The sequence below is a fragment of the Cyrtonyx montezumae genome, unplaced genomic scaffold (genome assembly GCF_038088225.1).
Source record: "Cyrtonyx montezumae isolate F1298 unplaced genomic scaffold, pur_monq_1.0 scaffold_3, whole genome shotgun sequence".
Classification (NCBI taxonomy): domain Eukaryota; kingdom Metazoa; phylum Chordata; class Aves; order Galliformes; family Odontophoridae; genus Cyrtonyx; species Cyrtonyx montezumae.
This window is the reverse complement of record NW_027072034.1, coordinates 157,863,085-157,880,676: the sequence shown is the minus strand read 5'-3', so window position 1 is coordinate 157,880,676 and position 17,592 is coordinate 157,863,085. Positions and strand designations below refer to the sequence as shown.

The 17,592-nt window shown below is 41.0% G+C and overlaps 1 protein-coding gene across 1 annotated transcript in view; it reads right to left on the bottom strand.

Annotated features, from left to right (window-relative positions):
- The window catches only part of PRKCQ (protein kinase C theta), a 32,531-nt gene extending 16,825 nt beyond the window's left edge, over nucleotides 1–15,706 (bottom strand). Inside the window, exons 1-10 of the mRNA XM_065743802.1 lie at nucleotides 15,225–15,706; nucleotides 13,980–14,105; nucleotides 8,030–8,229; nucleotides 6,389–6,449; nucleotides 4,813–4,975; nucleotides 4,326–4,357; nucleotides 4,146–4,231; nucleotides 2,948–3,077; nucleotides 2,494–2,603; nucleotides 982–1,105 (exon numbers count right to left, since the gene is read on the bottom strand). Of these exons, the coding sequence (XP_065599874.1) occupies nucleotides 982–1,105; nucleotides 2,494–2,603; nucleotides 2,948–3,077; nucleotides 4,146–4,231; nucleotides 4,326–4,357; nucleotides 4,813–4,975; nucleotides 6,389–6,449; nucleotides 8,030–8,229; nucleotides 13,980–14,097 (1,024 nt within the window). The 5' untranslated portion in view covers nucleotides 14,098–14,105; nucleotides 15,225–15,706. The remainder of the gene's footprint in view (nucleotides 1–981; nucleotides 1,106–2,493; nucleotides 2,604–2,947; nucleotides 3,078–4,145; nucleotides 4,232–4,325; nucleotides 4,358–4,812; nucleotides 4,976–6,388; nucleotides 6,450–8,029; nucleotides 8,230–13,979; nucleotides 14,106–15,224) is intronic.
- Between the last annotated feature and the right edge of the window lie 1,886 nt (nucleotides 15,707–17,592).

The following is a 17,592-nucleotide window of genomic DNA, read 5'->3' as shown; positions in this document are numbered from 1 at the left end:
TTTTTTGCATTGAGGAAGGGACTGATGGTGGGGCCTAGGCCTTCATCTCTAGCTAGGATTAGAGCTACAGATCTACTGTTCCAGCCCTTCCTTGGTTTAAGTATTAATTTACTTCTCTTTCTTCCCTTCCCTTTCTGGTAGATGTACTTTATAGCTTGCAGGAGTCTACAAAAACGTTGCAGTTTCAGAACAATGCTCCACAAACCATGAAGGTGGAGCACCTCTGAAATGACGTTCTATATGGGACACGTAGATTAAATGAAAGATGGTAACATTTTTGATCCTATAATCCAGAGCTCTATGACTTCAGCACAAAGTAGACAAAGAAGGAGTCTTTCCAGGACTGCAATTTTTCATTCCATGCCACTGAGCCCTTGGTAGCTTTGTTCAAGGTCTGTGTATCAATGCTCATCCCCAGTGTTTCTTTTACATTCCTAAATCTCTGCTCTTATAGCACAGAGCAAAGCAAAAACTTGATCATTTTTTGAGTGAAAGAATCAAAGATCTGTCAGTGGTTTTTAAAGGGATTGGATATCAACTCCTACCTAAAAATCTGAACTCAGAAAGAGATTTCGCCATAATGATCAAAAGGACTCTGAAACTCCTGCTTCAAGGTTGGTTTCTCTTTGAATTTCTCATATATTATGGTTTATGAGTCCCAGGAAAAGAATAAACACATTATTGCTGGCTGGATGAGTAGTGATTGGCATCTTATGTCACTAAAGGCTGAAGAAGTCATGGGGGAAGTGCATATTTATAAAGTGGAACGGAATCTTTGAGGTCTAGGGTCTCTGCTTATCCCAAGTGATGTAGCTGGGAGGAGTTATAGATATCCAGGGATGAGAAAGGTATGTCTTGCACTAAGTGGAAATGATATATGAAAGATTCATTGGCTAATAAATTTTCTACCCTTGCCACCTCCACTTAACTATGTAAAAAGATTAATAAAGCTTGCTGTACCATACCACTAGGGTAAATTACCTTTTTTTCCTGTTGTAGATGCGGGCACTGCCTGAAGAGGTGTCACCTCCCTCACCAGAACTGGGAACCCAATTTCAAGAGGTCCATCCCTGGAGATCTGTTCAGTATCACGCTGACAGCGAGCCTGGATGACAGAAAACTGCAAATGACTTTTGAGCCAAACATTATGTTCTGAGCTCCTGCACACTGCTTCCTCTTGAGTGTGACTGGCATAGAAGCCAAGATCTAGAACAGCTCTTTGCTTATGAAAAGAGTATCTTTGTACTCATTGTTTAGGGGTCTGATCACCTATAGGAACCCATAAGCTTCATCAAAGCTTCTTATGTGTGCAGGTTTTAACAGATGTTTGTACAGCCAATATAGAGTTACCTTATTCTGCAGAGTGGTCTGTGTCCCCCCTAATTAGCCACATGAAGACCTTTTTAACATCTTCCTTCCTAATAGTTCTCTATGAAGGGAAACATGGCAAAACACTGGAGGCTGGAACATACCACAGGCTTATCCCTGTACAGTGACTGAATGTTACTTTGAGAAACTCCTTGTCCTGGGATGCTGCAGAGACTCTGAGTTTGTGTGGAATTAGTAGTGATGAAACAGAAGCAGGAAATGGAAATACTCTGAAGGTTATTTAAACTCTGAAACTCCACCTATGCCTCAAAAAGCTCCCTTAACCTAAATTTTGGGAAATAAGGAGAGTATTTTAGGGAAAGTACATAGTGTTTGCCGCCTTCAACTCTCAATGGTGACTCCTTGCCCTGTTCTGGGGACAGGCCCTGTTCACGCCTACTACAACACTCAAAGGTACAGGGCAAGGAGCTACAGAGAGCCAGAAGATAGAAAATGGAGAAGCAAAAGCAGAAAAACAATCCTATTTGGAAGTTTGGCAACACTACTTATTGCACAAAGCTGAGGACTATGACGAATTGAATCTGGTACACAGACTCTCAGGAAGTTACAAATGGAAAAACATCTACTGTGTATATAAAGTTGTTGCCTTGGGATTTCTGAGGAACCAAAATATGATGAGCGGGGTACCTATAAATTTTATCCCCGTTTGAAACTACTGAAGAGCTGAGAGGCACCCTGATAATCCTAATTTAGAATGTAGATTTATGAGATGAGATGTAAGAAATACTTTACAGTCAAGGTGGTGAGAAACTGGAACATGTTTTCCAGAGAAACAGTGGATGCTCCATCTCTGAAAGTGTTCAAGGCTGGTTGAATGGGGCTTTGAACAGTGTGATCTACTGACAGGTGTCCCTGCCCATGGCAGGGGTCTTGGAACCAGATGGCCTTTAAGGTCCCTTCCAACCCAAACCATCCTACGATTCTATGAATTATTCTATGAATTCAGAGTAGATTTATCTTCCATTGACATTGGAGTTAGCCACCTGAACCCATGAAAACTTATTACCTACGGTGTCCCCTTTAATGCCTTTAATTCTTGTACTGAGCTAAACATAGGGCAATCTATCTTCCTTTCTCCACGTCTCCATGGCTTAAAGTACCTACCTGCTGAGTGCTCCCTATCAATGCCAGAGCTTCTGCCATTAGTTTCTGGTTAACTCCACAAAGGTTTGCTACTTTTGTTTGGCACTTGTGATGGACATTCATGCAGCACGCTAAAAGAAAGAACAGAGGTGTCATGACAACAGAGCACCACTGAGCTGTAAAGGGTTCAGCATCAGGCTGGAGAGCAACACGTACTGCCCCTGGCCAAGTGTAGAGGCTAACCATATGCAGAGAAGTAGGCACTAAGTTCTTTTGTACTTCTGAGAAGTGACTCTTCAGCCTCGTGGACCACATGTCCTTCTACAGAACCTCCTCCAAGGGTGGTCCTCTTGACCACTCCTTCACCATCCCAATATCATCTCAAATATGTCTCAGAGAGAAATGAGATTTGGCTTTTTAGATTGCATCCCTCTGAAGACAACAGCCTGTTTATATGCTTAGACCAGGAACTCACCATCACACTTCAGCCCTTGCCGTGCAAGGCCCCAGAGCAGCGTGCCACAGTGATCACAAAACGTTGGGCTTTTGTAGTTGTAGACTTTGAAGCGGTGAGGCATGTCAATCTTGAACCTCTCCTTGTGGAACTGCAACAGAAAAGCTGTGCTGGTGAATCACTTCTGCCCACCTCAGCTCTACATGAAAAAAACAACAGTCCTCAAGTTTCTACCACAGAAGGTGGAATATTTACTGTCACTTTATTCTTGACTATGACCATCTTTGTACATCTGAAGCTCTAACTTTCAGATGTACAAAGCCGAATTTTGGTGCCTAATATCTGTGCAACTCAGTGGCAAATTGGGTAATTTAATCCCTGCTTTTGATTTATCCAATCAGATAGCTGTTTGGACCTCAGCTACTCACACAGATGCCCTTAATGCTCAATGGAAAAACAAAGAGTACTTCTCAAAATGGTTTATTTCATCCTGAAGCACTTATCTACATTTGTTTTTATTAATCACTCTCTGAAAAAGCCTGTTTTTCTTCTTTTTGTATGTAGAGAGTTAAAGTAGATGACAAAGCTGGATGTGATTATCTACACTAGTGACATCAGAAGACAGGTGAGATGATTCTCATCTCTGAAGACTGTAGAAAGAGAACAAGTATTAGGAACTGTAGAAAAAACAGAAGCTGTAATACACAATTAAGAGATCAAAAGAAATAGTCCTACCAAGAGCTTAAGTTAAGATCTACTTCTGCCCACCAAAAAGGAGCTTTATTACAAATGGATATAAGAAAAAATAAATTAATAATGGGGATGTTAAATCTTCCTCTAGATGGTTTGGAAATCTCATGTGAAACATACTGGGACATTAAAGTACTGCTTTAAAAATTCAGTGTGATATCCTGCCTAACACAGGATAGTAAAGAATTTCCTCTAGTTCTCCAGCCCTTGTCCATGACTTCTCCCTGAGCTATACTTCATACCTTAGAAAAATGTCAGTCCTGATTCAGTGACTGCTTATTCAGTGGCTGCATTTGAGTAAATCACAAATCGGAGTTAATGAAACCACAGGGCATATAAAAACCAAAGGACGAAGATCAGATCACATTGCTTTTAGTTTAGTCACATATCTGAACCTCTTATACAGCGGTGTAGGAGAGATCTAAATGACTCTGAAATGTTTTAAAAGCAACAGAGTAGTAATACATACCATTGTTTCTCTGCTATTTACTGCTGATCCTGTACACTTGGCTATTACTTTATCGATGCACTTCTTATGAATGGCAGCATTACATTCTGAAAGAACAAGTGTGTCATGGCATCAATGCAAAAACCTCTTAAGGGAGAATCAAATAAATAAATAAATAAATCAACAAAAAAATATTCTTACGTCTGCACTGGTAGCCTTGTTTATTCAAACCCCTGAAATAAACAGAGAAATGGTTGATTCTGAGTTTTCTGAAAGCTTCCACATAAGAGAGGAGAGTAATACTTAGGAAAGAAATAGAATATAACAGTCTTGTTTTTTATCAGCCCTCAGAGAGTTTCTCTAATCTAAATACCTTCTGTGGCTTTCGCACCTTTTCCAGTGAATATTCATATTTTGCAATATCTAGATAGCAAAGTAAGCTGATTACAGATGTCTGTACATTAGGTCAAACCCAAAAATATTTATTAAAAACACACTAAAAAATGAAGGGAATTTTCACAGTTGGAATTATATTGTGAACCACATCCTTGAAGTGATGCAATAACTCCTGTATTTAGGATGCCAAGGTTGCTGCACTTACTGACAATAAAAACACAGATATTCGTCAAAGGAGCAGAGCTGCTCCCTCAAGTTGAAAGGGGAAAAGGCACAGATCTATTTCATTTACCACACGAATTCGTGACAGACAGAGCAGAACGTAGGTTGTGGAAAGAAGGTGGCTGTGAATTCATGGCACTTCACGTTATGGATTTTGGCCTGTTTGATGGCTCCCCTGCGCTGATGCAAGGAGAAAAAGGCTTCGCTCTCACAGTCAGCCAGGTCCTTCGCATCTAGGGAAAGGAAACAGAAGATCTGTTAGGGTACAATGCCCAGGACAGGCACTTTGAGAAAATGCAGCTACTAAATGTCTGGAACTGGTGATTCAGTCATGGGAATGAATATTTTAAAGAAACACTTCTTTCTGAAACCTACACAAGGCTAGTTTGGATGTTTTCTGTCTATTATTCCTACAGGGACACTAAAGTTACTTTAAACATGGGGTTGTAAGCTCCCTTGAATAATGCTATTTTATGATTCTATGAGATCTGGTAGTAAACATATGTCTGTTCCTGGGATACTCTTTTTTACATTATTTTTCCTTGCCAACAGTTGCTTTACTGTTTCTCATGTTCATATTTTTATTCACAGTTAATGGTTAAACTTCTTAAAACAGAAAATAAGCCACTTCTGGTTGCACATGTATGTACACGTGCACTTACACACAGGTCCATATCTACAAATCTAGATATACAAACAATACCTCAATTTCAATTTCTTTCTTGATTTAATTGTGTATTATACAACAAGTTACTTAGATATTCTGTGGAAACCAGTCCCCTGCCTAATCTGGTGGTTATCCTGCTCTTTTTAATACAAACACCACTTGTATTTTCTACGCTTTGTAGTATGTCCCTGGAAGTGGAAAGTCCTTCCCTATATCTATAACCCACAGTTTCATCTCACTTTTGTGAAAGATAGCAAGAACATCAGCATCAAAGACAGGAGAACAAGACTGATCATTTTGGTTGCAATCCATTTCCTTCAACAAAACAAAACACATTTTGCATGGACATTGAATTCAGCAGGTGGGATTCAGTCCTCAGTGAAGATACCTAAACAAATGTGTGTCATACTGTGCAGGATGACTATGCCACTGCTACATGTTTGTGAAGATCTAGCTGGTGCAAAAAATGGAGCCTAGTGAAGGAATGACTCAGCTCACTGTGCAGCAGGCACCTCCATCTGGTCAGATGAATTACTCTAGGCTCCTGCTTTGCCTTGATTGCTCTTGATTTTAGGCATACAACTTAAATGTCTATTCAGGTGTTGTCAGCTGAAAGTTGTATCCTATCCATTACGACTACATTAGAACTCACACCATGGTACACACTCAATGCATGTGTACATGTACTATGATTTCAAAGGGAACCAGCTCCTTTGTATCTATTCTCACTTTATATAATGAGAAAACATACAATTACAGTGGCAAAACATCCACAAATTTGCTTTGCACATCACAGAGGAATAATATTCATCCCCACCATACAACAGAAATTATATTTCTGAAGTATTCATTTCAAAACACTATGATAGTTCCTATGAATAAATCAGTAATAAAGCCATCACTGCTTACAGTGAACATACCACGTCTGCCCTGCATAACTAGAAATCGCATCTATCAGTTAACAATCAAAATCACTTGCCACTGATTTCCAGGAAGTATCTTGCATTCATCAGCATTCGCCCCTGAGGTTTCAGTTCTAGCTGGTCGTGATAAGTGGAAAACAAGAAAAAAAGAAAAGTGTGATCATTACAGAGCTATTCAAAGAAGCAACTAATTACCTCAAACTACCTCTAATTCCCAGGGGAATTAATGAATGGATGCTAATTGTTTGGTTGCTCATACTGGCATGGGAGAATATGGAGAGGTAGCAACAACTGTAGAGAGACAAGGTCAGATCACCTCTTATCAAAACTGTATGATGAAACTTGTAAATGTGACTAAAACACAGAAATAACAGGAAAGTTTTAAGACAGTAGATCAGGACCAGCACATCTACAGTGACAACTTGTCAGTCCCTGTGGATTATGCCAGGGAAAAGTGAGAGAACCTCTGAAAACCCAGTATCACCAGAAAGATGCTTAAAAGAATGCTGAAATCTTCATAAAACTGGGTCTACAATTCTAGCATTCATTACAATCAATATGAGTGATGCTACAGTCTTTCTCAGGTGTGTTGAGCTCTTCCTATTGAGTCTTGAAATTCCCATCTATTCCAGTCTTCATGCATCATGCCTGTTTTAAATCTGGACCCACCCTTCTGGAAAGCTTTCCGATTTCTTCAGCCTGAGAACCACAACAGTGCCTTCCCCAAATAACTGGGTTATAATACACTTCTCCTCCTTACAGGTGAAGCAGAGCCATTATTGCACAGAAAAGTAAGAAAGGTGTTATTTTCTCCTCTCTCTTCTTCACCAAGCTACAGCCTTTCAGATCTGTGAATCTTTGGGTTGGAATGATCCTGAGCAGGACGTTTCAGTTTTCTGTTTCAGTCCTAAGTGCCTTAATTCCTTCTAAGATATGTGTTAAAAGTGCAGTTCTCTATCAAATTTTGCCCTTAAGTCTTTTAAGCAGCCACACTATTTTTGACATTTCTGCTGTCTGATTAACCCAAGCAGCTTAGCTTGAGAACTAACAGGAGAAACAAAACAAAAAACAATTCCAGGAAATCGGTGTATCTCCAAATGTCCTTCTACTTTATTGTTATTCATGATGTGGCAACAGGATAATACACTAAAGACTTTTTTTCTTGCTTGGACTGTCAGGAAATACAACCTTACATTTAGCATCCTTATGAAGACTGTTACTTCAAATTTACTCCACTATAACTCCAGTGATTTTGAAGGAGCTCTTTTGCCATAATTCTGAAGTCAGGCAGCTGTGAATCAGTTCCTCGATATTAGATTAAATTTGTAAAGCTGTTTCCCCAGAGCACATAGAATAATTCACATTTAGCCACTCAATTACCAATTTTCCCCAGTGAGTTTATTAAGTGAAGAGTAATATGTGGGCACAGCTCACGTGAAACAGAATCCTTGCTAAGAGAAAGCACATTTCTATAAAACAGCAGCAGGTATTGAAAAATGTGCTGTGCTCTTTTTTTTTGCTGACATACATGGAAGTTTTTCTTTCAAGTCAAATGCAAGCAGACTGAAAATGTTATTCTTGGATGGCAGCTACCTCCTTCTGCCCTGTTGGTGACAGTTCGGCTTGGACATAAGGCACTTCCCCACCCTACAGCAGCTTTCCCATCACGTGCTACAAGAGGAGATAGCAGCACTCACCCATATTTCTGTCTTCCCATTGCTCTTTTTGCACCTCTCCGCCAGCACCTTGAGTTCCACTGTGGTCTCTGAAACCATTTCAGCACTTTTATCCTTGACGACGATGTGCATAACCCTGCCGTTGTTGATGTGGGCATCAAAAGTGCTATTCCAGGGGGGGTACATGGTGGGTTTCTTCTGCACGTACACTTGGCCATTTTCTGTCAACAAGAAGTGGTTTGGATTGAGTGGGCTTGCTTTTCATTTGCACTAAGGCCATTGCTCTACAGTCCCTAAGACACGTGTGTTATCTACCCTCTTCAAGGTCTTTCCCCAGGCAGGATGGGCAAAGGATCATATCAGTGTCTTAGGGAATTACTGTGTGAAGTGAAACCTGGAAAGGGTTTTATCTCACTTAAGGTGTTTACAGTGTGTATGTCCATACCTGTTTTAGCTGAATACTGACTGTCTTCAGAGCCAGTGAAAGGAATTTAGTCACTACGAATCAAAGGAGTTAAGAGTGCATTCATCTGCCCAAATACAAGCATCTGCCTTAGAGAAAAACAGTTTCTGCTCTTGAGTGCATTAACACCACTGAGTAGATACCAAATGTAGACTCCACATGTAGATATCCACATGTAGATATCCAAATCTAGTCAGACAAATCCCATGGTACAATAAAATACCCACATCTAATCAGATGAATCCTACAACCAACAATCAGCTACACGTATAGTGTGTCCCATGGCAATGCAAAACAAAACACATTTACCAAAGCTGGATGTGCTTTGCGATTAGGTTTACCCGGAATGCTCAGACAGACAAATGCCACACCTCAGCTACCTCAAGGCAGTTAATAATAAATCACTGACTTGCAAACCTGCAAGCATATCCATAGCAATGTAGAGCTGCTGACTTAGTAGACCTTTTCTTCATCTCTTCATGTGTCCATTCCTTTTCCTTCACAATAGACACTTCTTAAAATGGTCTAAAGTGTATCTTTGAGCCCCAGCATGAGCTGGCAAAGAATCATCTCTCTACTTTGTCATGTCAAGTTAAAGAGTCTCAGAGAAAAAACAGGGATTTTTGAGGCTTGTGCCACACCTACAGGATGGATTTAAGTTAGGAAATAAATTCAGAGGTTATTGGAAGCTGAAGAGAAGGAGAAAAAAGATAACAAGTGATTCCTGACTGTACAATATCCTTCTCAGGAAATAAGCGAACATTTATCAGGGAAGAAACAAATATCAGAGATGTGAGATGTAACAAAAAACACTCTATACACTGGTTTCCTGTGAAAGGAAAATGACTGCCAGCGATACTGATGTAAACCATGCTGGCTAGATAAATCTGAGAAAGGATTCTGCTTAAGGTAGATATGCAGGATCCTGCAAGCAATACTAGCTTGCTGAAATGTCACTCCACAACCCAATATTTGCCCACTGCACATACTTGTCTTACCCACATAAGCTGGGTTTGAGCTGCAGAATGCTCTGACCATCAGCACTGGCTTGCATTGCAAGCCTGAGGAGCAGTCATCCCCACAGCAGAAAATCATTTCTCACTCTTGACCTGCCTGGTATGATGAATGGTTCTACTGCTAAACCTTAGGTTCAAATTCAGTTTCTCCAAATTTTAGAGAACCTCAGTCTGAGCTAAATCCATCTTCATCAGTTAAGTGGAGTTGATATTTCATGTATGAAGATTTAGAAAATTCAGACAAGGGTAACAAAGACAATTATGAGGCTGGAACATCTCCTGTATGAGGAAAGGCTGAGAGACCTGAGACTCTTCAGTCCGAAGAAGAAAAGGCTAAGAGGGGAATCTCATAATTCTTTGTAAAGAAAGTGCTGTAGTCAAGTTGATGGGGAGTGGACTCTTCAGTGATGTGCAGCACTAGACCAGGAGGCTCCAGGCAAAAACTGGAACACAGGAAGTCTTGTACTAACGCAAGGAAGAACTTCTTTACTATTAGAGTGATGGATCATTAGAGCAGGCTGCCCAGAAAGGCTGTGGAGTCTCCTTCTCTGGAGATACTGAAGATCCATCTGAATGCCTTCCTGTGTGATCCGCTGTAGGAATCCTGCTGCGGCAGAGAGGTTGGACTTATTAAGCTCACTGTTCACAAGCTTAACTTACTTCTGTCAGGCTTGCAGAGGTATTCTGAACACTCTTTCAACAAAAGCAGTTGAGATAAGACATGAAAATTGCAATGAAGAGCAGAAATATCAGTAAGGACTGCAACTCCCTTGTCACCTCAGCAAATCACTCGAAGAGCATGAAATGCCCTGCTTGCAAAACAAGTGTTTTGGTTTGCACTGCACTCCTAAATGTACTGCTCAAACTAACAAACCTTGGAATGAAATGAACCAGCCAATACAAGGGATCAGACATACATCCTCGGCTGACATTTGTGGAAACCTGCCAAGGTTTAATCTAACTCTGGGCTCCCAAAGAATGAAATAGCATCTGTCTTTCCTGGGGAGGACTTCCCACTGTAGCTGGAGTGCTTTTCCTTCAGGCCTGCTGAGTTTGGACACAGAGCAGGATCTTCCACAAAGCAAATGTCACCAAGACAGGCAGCAAAACGGCATTGGGGTCAGCTGGCTTGGGAAGGAAGAAGCTACTTTAAAAGGGCAATTTCTTTTGTACCTCAGTGGTGCCTTTAATCTCTGGAATAGTTTGTCATTAGTAACAAATTGCTATAACACTTCTAATTGCACTTTTTTTTTCTATTGTTTTTTGTCGTGGCTAGTCAACGTGGGGCAGCCTTTGGCATGTACTCAAAAGGAGGGCCATACTCTCGTTTTTAGGAACCAGGCATACTTATAGTCTACCACTTCTCTTTTGCAAATAAACAAAAAAGAACATCCTCTCCTCCTACTTTCCTAGCGCTACGTGTGGTATATGCCATTTATAACACAACTTTGCAAAAGCAAGAGCAGAGACATCAACCAAAAGAGGACAGACAGTTCATTAGCGTGAGACTGAATCTATGATGAAGGAAATGAGATTGTTTAGGCTGGAGAAGAGAAGGCTCAGGGAGGCCTTATGATTCTCACAACTGCCTAAAAGGAGGCTGTGGCGAGGTGGGGGTCAGCCTCTTCTCCTGAGTAACAGTGTTAGGATGAGAGGTGATGGTCTTAAGTTGCTCCAGGAGAGGTTCAGGCTGGATATGAGAAAAACTTTCTTCTCAGAAAGACTGGTGAGGTACTGGAACAGGCTGCCAGGAAGGTGGTGAAGTCACTGTCCCGGGAGGTGTTGAAGAAATGTGGAGATGCAGCTCTGAGGGACATGGTTAGTGAGCGTGGTGAAATGGGTTGATGGTTGGACTAGATGATCTTAGAGGTCTTTTCCAACCTTAATGATCCTACATGATTCTATTCCATATTTTCAGCTCTGTGTTTAGGCATGTTCTACTCTGCATTCTGCCCTTTCTGTTATGCAGCAATCATTTGCTGTACAGTTTCACTGTCCATGTAGCAGAGAATATGAGTCTGTCAGGGTTGTTTGTATGTCTTACAAGCTTCGGAGCTGATACACTTCTGTTTCCCCGGGTATATCACTGTTGCCAAAATTTGCATATCAGAGTATCAAAATACAAATGTTTTGAATTTCATCACTGCTAAGCTACAGACTTGCTGTGAACTCAAGGAACCAGAGAGTAAACAGTGAACAAAAAAATAAACAACAAACCAGGGTGGCAGCTATTTCAGATATTCTCAGCTAGCATTTGTCCTGAGGCCCTCACTGCTTTTTGCTTCTTTGAACCTGATGGAGCAGCTCCTCGGGATGGTCATGCTGAGATAATTTCTGGCATTTAGCATTGGGCTTATGTCATTGTATATCAGACACGTACCTCTGAGCAAAATGAACTGCCCACAAAGTCAGAAAATAGCACTGGGTGTTTCCAAGGTGTGATTCACCAGATCCAATCTAGCTGTATTCCTTAAGAGGTGAATCCCACTATCAAAACCCCTCTTTGCTCCCCTGGGATACGATGCAAGGGTAGCCAACTTGCTCAGGTATTGATATCCTTGTCTGGAAGTAGGAGAGATGTATTCCACTATGATCTCACCTTGGCTTAGTTACCTTAAGATGAGGTTACACATCAAAATGATTGGATAGGGCCCTGGGCAATCTGATCTTCCACTCGATCTGGTGGCTGGCAACCCTGCCTGTGGCAGGGGGTTGGAACTTGACGATCCTTTAGGCTCCTTCCAACCCAAGCCATTCTATGATTCTATGTTTAGAAACCCTCTACCAGCAGCAAATTAAGAGCAACACCTCCAGGGGTGATAGTGAGATGAATTAATCATAGGAAGTTCCTGTTGCTGTCACTGACATGATGAGTGGTGGCACTGAGTGATACGGTTTAGTGGGCATGGTGGTGATGGGTCAGCGGTTGGACTAGATGATCTTAGTGATCTTTTCCAACTTTAACAATTCTATGAGGACTAGAAATCAAATCCTCTGGCTGCTCCAGAGCGCCCTGAGCAACTGCCAGAGAATTGCAATTACACCTCAACTAACAGAAATCTTTGACGTCAATTGTCAAAGGATGATGTCAATTGTTCCTGTATTTCACCCTCACCAATGAAAATAGTTCTTCCTAATACATTTTTTTTTTCATTTCTCATTGGTAGGGTATTATTATTGTTTTTATTACTACTACTATTATCAAATTTCTCCACAGCACAGAAATTATATCCGTTAGTCTGAATATTTTTTTTCATTAGATGCCAGAAAACACTTTCAGCTCTAAGACAAATAAATATTGGTCTGTTCTGCCCAAATTGACTTTATTCACTATTGAACTGGCAGGGGCTTCAGTTTGAGTTACTGCTCTTTCAAAGGTCTCATTAAAGCAAACAGCCAAGCTGAACACAGAGCTCAAACAGGTCATATTTTCAGTAAAAAGTGAGATTTTAGTGATATCTTATCACACAACATTTTCTTTCCTTCTGAATTTACCAGACACCACATTTTCCAGCATCACTGTAAGAGTAATTTCAACAAAGCCAATGTTCAATGTTATAAATGCTGATTTTTTTTAAACAGTAAAATACTGAATCCATTAAAAACTGTAAAATTTATTTTTTAAACTACTTCAACATCCCTGGAGGTTGGAATCATATTTTTTTTTTCAAATAATAAAAAGGGATTTCTGAGTTGATTTAACTTTTAAAAGAATCACAGAAGTCAAGACAGGAATTTATCAAAGATTTAAGATAAATATCAGCCAGCATAAGAAATTCCCTAACATTCAAGGTCTTGATCTCCATGGATGTTGAGAAGCAGAAGTGAAGAACTTTTTATCCTCTCACAAAGACTGTTTCATGCATAAAACATGTAAGAAATCATTTCCAAAAGAGGACATATCAGCATTGCTCTATTATAAAAAGCGTGTAACAACCTGTATGTATATCCAGACAGAAAAAAGTAGCTTAATGTAAGGTTTCAGCTTCAAACATTTCACAGAGCACAGTAATTATCCAGAGATATTAACTCTGCAAAACCTGGGGATGTTCTGAGAGCTCTTAATTAATGGTGGAAAACATCGGATCTGTCAGTTCCTCAGAAAATGGGATAAACAAGGACTGCTCTTTCAGGATATTTCTAGGACACTCAGATTGTATCTGTCCAAAGTCCCAACTGACAAAACAACAACAGCTGCTTGTATAAAAGTGAAACTGAGTACAGCACAGCTCATCAGCTGTGTCACATGCTGGGACCTGCAACTCAGCTGATAAAAATCTCACACTGAAGAGAGAGACTTTGTTAAGCACCACCTTAAAATCAGGTTTTCTCGCACAGTGCTGAATCTAACCCTGCCCTGGATTTAGCCACAAAAAGTACTTCATAAACCCTTATAAAGATCTACCACATGCTTCCCACACACCAGTAACGGCACAGTAAGGCACATGTTTTCTACAAATCTCACGTGCACGCTTAACACCTCCCCACTTACCTGACTCCACGGCTTCTTTAACCATCACAGCACAATAAGGGTTAATCACCTCCCCTTGGGATGGCAGGTAAGGACCACTGTCATAGTTGGATAAACCAATACGCAGAAAGGGAGACATGATAAGTCCTGTGTCAAACAAAAGACAAGGCAATATTTGGGAAGAGTCTAAAAATTCCCTCGGTTTTAAACCAGCCTCTTATCTTCAACAGCCAGGAGTACACCAGACGTTAGTTATCCATCCAGCTGAAGCTCTCTGACTTCCTCCACTGTCCCACGAGACGATGGACTGACCGAGTGCTGCTGAATGTGTGCAGTGTAATGTAACGTAGCTGTCAGCTTAAGCACGGAGCTGAACTCATCACAAGCCTGTAAAGACAGCAGCTCTGAGGACTAGTGACTCGACATCAGCTGTCAGAAAAGAGAACAATACACAGAAGCCAAATCAGGGCTTTCTTGGCTGGGACAACCTTTGCTGTAATTTATGTTGAGTCATGCGTTAACGAAGCTGTATGCTATGTGAATAGAAAGGGTTTTGGGAATATAAGGCTGCTAGAAGCCTGAAAGTTGAACATGAAACCGTGAAATAACTGCATACTATTTATATACAGCATGGAAATAATCTTAGGCTTCCAACTGACTGGATGCTGACCCATTTTTATCAGTGTAGCTATAAGGAGAAAATTCAGCTCATATGAACCATACTGTGTACAGAGTGGAGCAAAAAAAAAAAAAAAGATTCAGAGTAATTTTAGGCTGCTAAAAACAGAAACACATAAAAGCAAGATGCCAGGAAACAAAGCCTTTGGGTTGGTCTTCTCTGCAGGCTCTTTGAGAGCTTCCACTGAGAAGATTTAGTGAATCAAGCAATTACTAACTTCTGTACATGCTGCTCATCTTTGTGCCATCTGGGCCCAAGGATTGGAACTTACCACTCAACTTTTGTGTAAACTTCTAAGCACATTATTCTTGGCTCCCCCCTCCAGCCAATGGTGTGCAAGAGACACTCTGAACTTCACTATAGATGGCTGTGCTTTGGACCACCAAAGTTAAATAAACTACCAGCAGCTGTTACCTGCCAAATATTTTGTTCAACTACAACAGTAGAGGATTGAACAATATGTCAGGTGGGATGTAGCCCAAGCATCTTCTGCCTTTCACATAGAAAATGCTCCATCCCAGTGATAGCTTCTCTAGTCTCACATATCAGAGGATCAACATTCATTGCTGAGAATGACATTTTCTTACCTGTAAATGGTATTTCCTGATTTACAAATTCAGTCTTTGGCTAGAGAGGCTTCTCTGGTCATCACAGTTCTGGACAACATGGAAAAGATTTTCTCAGATGAAAGAATGAGGGTAAGAGTTCCTCTAGCTTGGCTGACTTTAAATCTTCGGCTCTCTGTTCAGGGAGACAGAATCATCAAGGAGAAAGGAAAACTTGAGAAAACAAGATGCAGTCTTTTCCTTGAGTGTCTTCTCTCTTACCCAGCAACGTGGTGCAATGAGTTTCCATCAGTGCCAGTGCAAAAGTCCAGGGCAACAGTAAAAGTCAGAACAACTTCCTAGCCATAGATGTTCATTCCCTGTTCGCTGAAGATGTATTGGACTGAATGATCCTGAAAGGTCCCTTCCAAATCAAATGATTCTACAATTCTATGAACTTTGTGTTAGTGCATGGCCAAGTCTCAGCAGGTTTTTGTTTCACTTGCCCCTTGGATACGATGAGATCTTCTTCTTCCTGTTTTCTAAAATGAAAATAAACAGATACAGTTAGCACTGGAACTGAACCACCAACTATTCTGTCGTTAATAAGTGTTGAGCACTCTGACTGCCACATTTTCTGAGATTTTTGCAAACAGTGCTTGTGCAGAAAACTGTAGTTATTCTCTGATAGCAATTTGAAAAGGGGAGGCTTTGCAGGTGATTCCCTAACTTTTTTACCTTACGTAAGGACAATCCATACACTGACAATATATGAAGACTCTCCTTCCCATGTGATCTCTCTGAAGAGTATTGCATACACCCATTATCCAAGTGCCTGATGAACTTTCTCTGGAAGCCACTTGCATTTCGATATTCAAGTACAGGTAGCTCTGTGTGGAGGAACATTTGTGACACTGCACAGTAGTACAATGAACAGACTATGAGTGGTCCAGGGCATAAAAGCTGAAATTTCACATTATTGTAGGTGTTGGAAGAGACCTCTAGGGATCATTGAGTCCAACCCCCCTGCCAAAGCAGGCTCCCTACAGCAGGTTGTACAGGTAGGCATCCAGGGTCTTGAATATCTCCAGAGAAGGAGAATCCACAGCCTCCCTGGGCAGCCTGTTCCAGTGCTCTGTCATCCTCACCATGAAGAAGAATGAAAAGAGGTTGGCAATGTCCCTTTGACTCTCACACTTAGGATATCTATAAACTTTAATAATATCCCTGCTCAGTCTTCTTTTCCCAACGAAGAACATACCCAGGTCTTTCAGCCTTTCTTCATAGGGGAGATGCTCCAAGCCCTTTATCATCTTTGTGGTACTCCGCTGGACTCTTTCCAGGAGAACTTTTTGTCTTTTTTTGTACTGGTGAGGCCAGAACTGGATGCAGCACTCCAAGTGAGGCATGACCAGGGCAGAGTAGAGGGGGAGGATCACCTCTCTTGACCTGCTGGCCACACTGCTTTTAATTCAACATCCCATTGGCCTTCTTGGCCACAGAGGGCACAATGGCCAACTTGTCATCCACCAGGACCCTCAGGTCCTTCTCTGCAGAGCTCCCCTCCAGCAGGTCATGCCCCAATCTGTACTTAGTCTAAAGGCAAAAGGAAAAACGAATCAAGGGGTCTCCAGTAGCAGCAGGGAAATCCAAACACCTGAGTCATGCTTCTATGTATGCAAGGAGATGGATTTTCTCTGCCTCTTCCCATGCTCTGCTAACATTTATAGTGACTGCTGGACAAGAGAAGGTTGCATATCCTCTTTCATTTCCACAGTTTCCAAACTCTTGGTTTTATGAATCTGCTCCTTTGTCGGGACCAGGAGAAAGTGCTGGTCAAGACTCAGAAAAGACTTGTGAAGCTTGTCTTTAAAACTCAGGGCGTTCATCAGAATTACTAGTCAATGTGTTGAGCATTAAGAACAGTAGCATTAATAAAGGAAGACAGGTTTTTTGAAAGCTACTTGGCACTAAAATGCAACAACGCTATTGGGCCAAGTACTAGGGAAACAAAACAAGGGTTAAAACTTTTAGCCTGGTATTCATCAAATTTACATGAAGTCAGTGTAGTTACAATGTAGTTAAAATTGTGAAGACTAGCAAATATTAATATAATTGCTACAAAAATTGAAGTTTAGATGTACTACATAGTACACGCTCAAATCTGTGGATCTGGTCCCTAAATAGTGACATTTAAAATGGAAGTATAACAAAGCTGGAATCCCAGCCTAAAGTGCAATACTTCACTTAGGCAGTGCACTCGTACACCTCTTGAACAGGTTTCCTGAAGAGATTCTGGTTTCGACTCCAACCTTAGAGAAAGTCAAAGTTGTTTGGACGTGGTCCTGGGCTACAGTTTCCAGGAGGCCTTGCCTGAGCACTGGAGTCAGACAAGATGACTTCCAGAGCT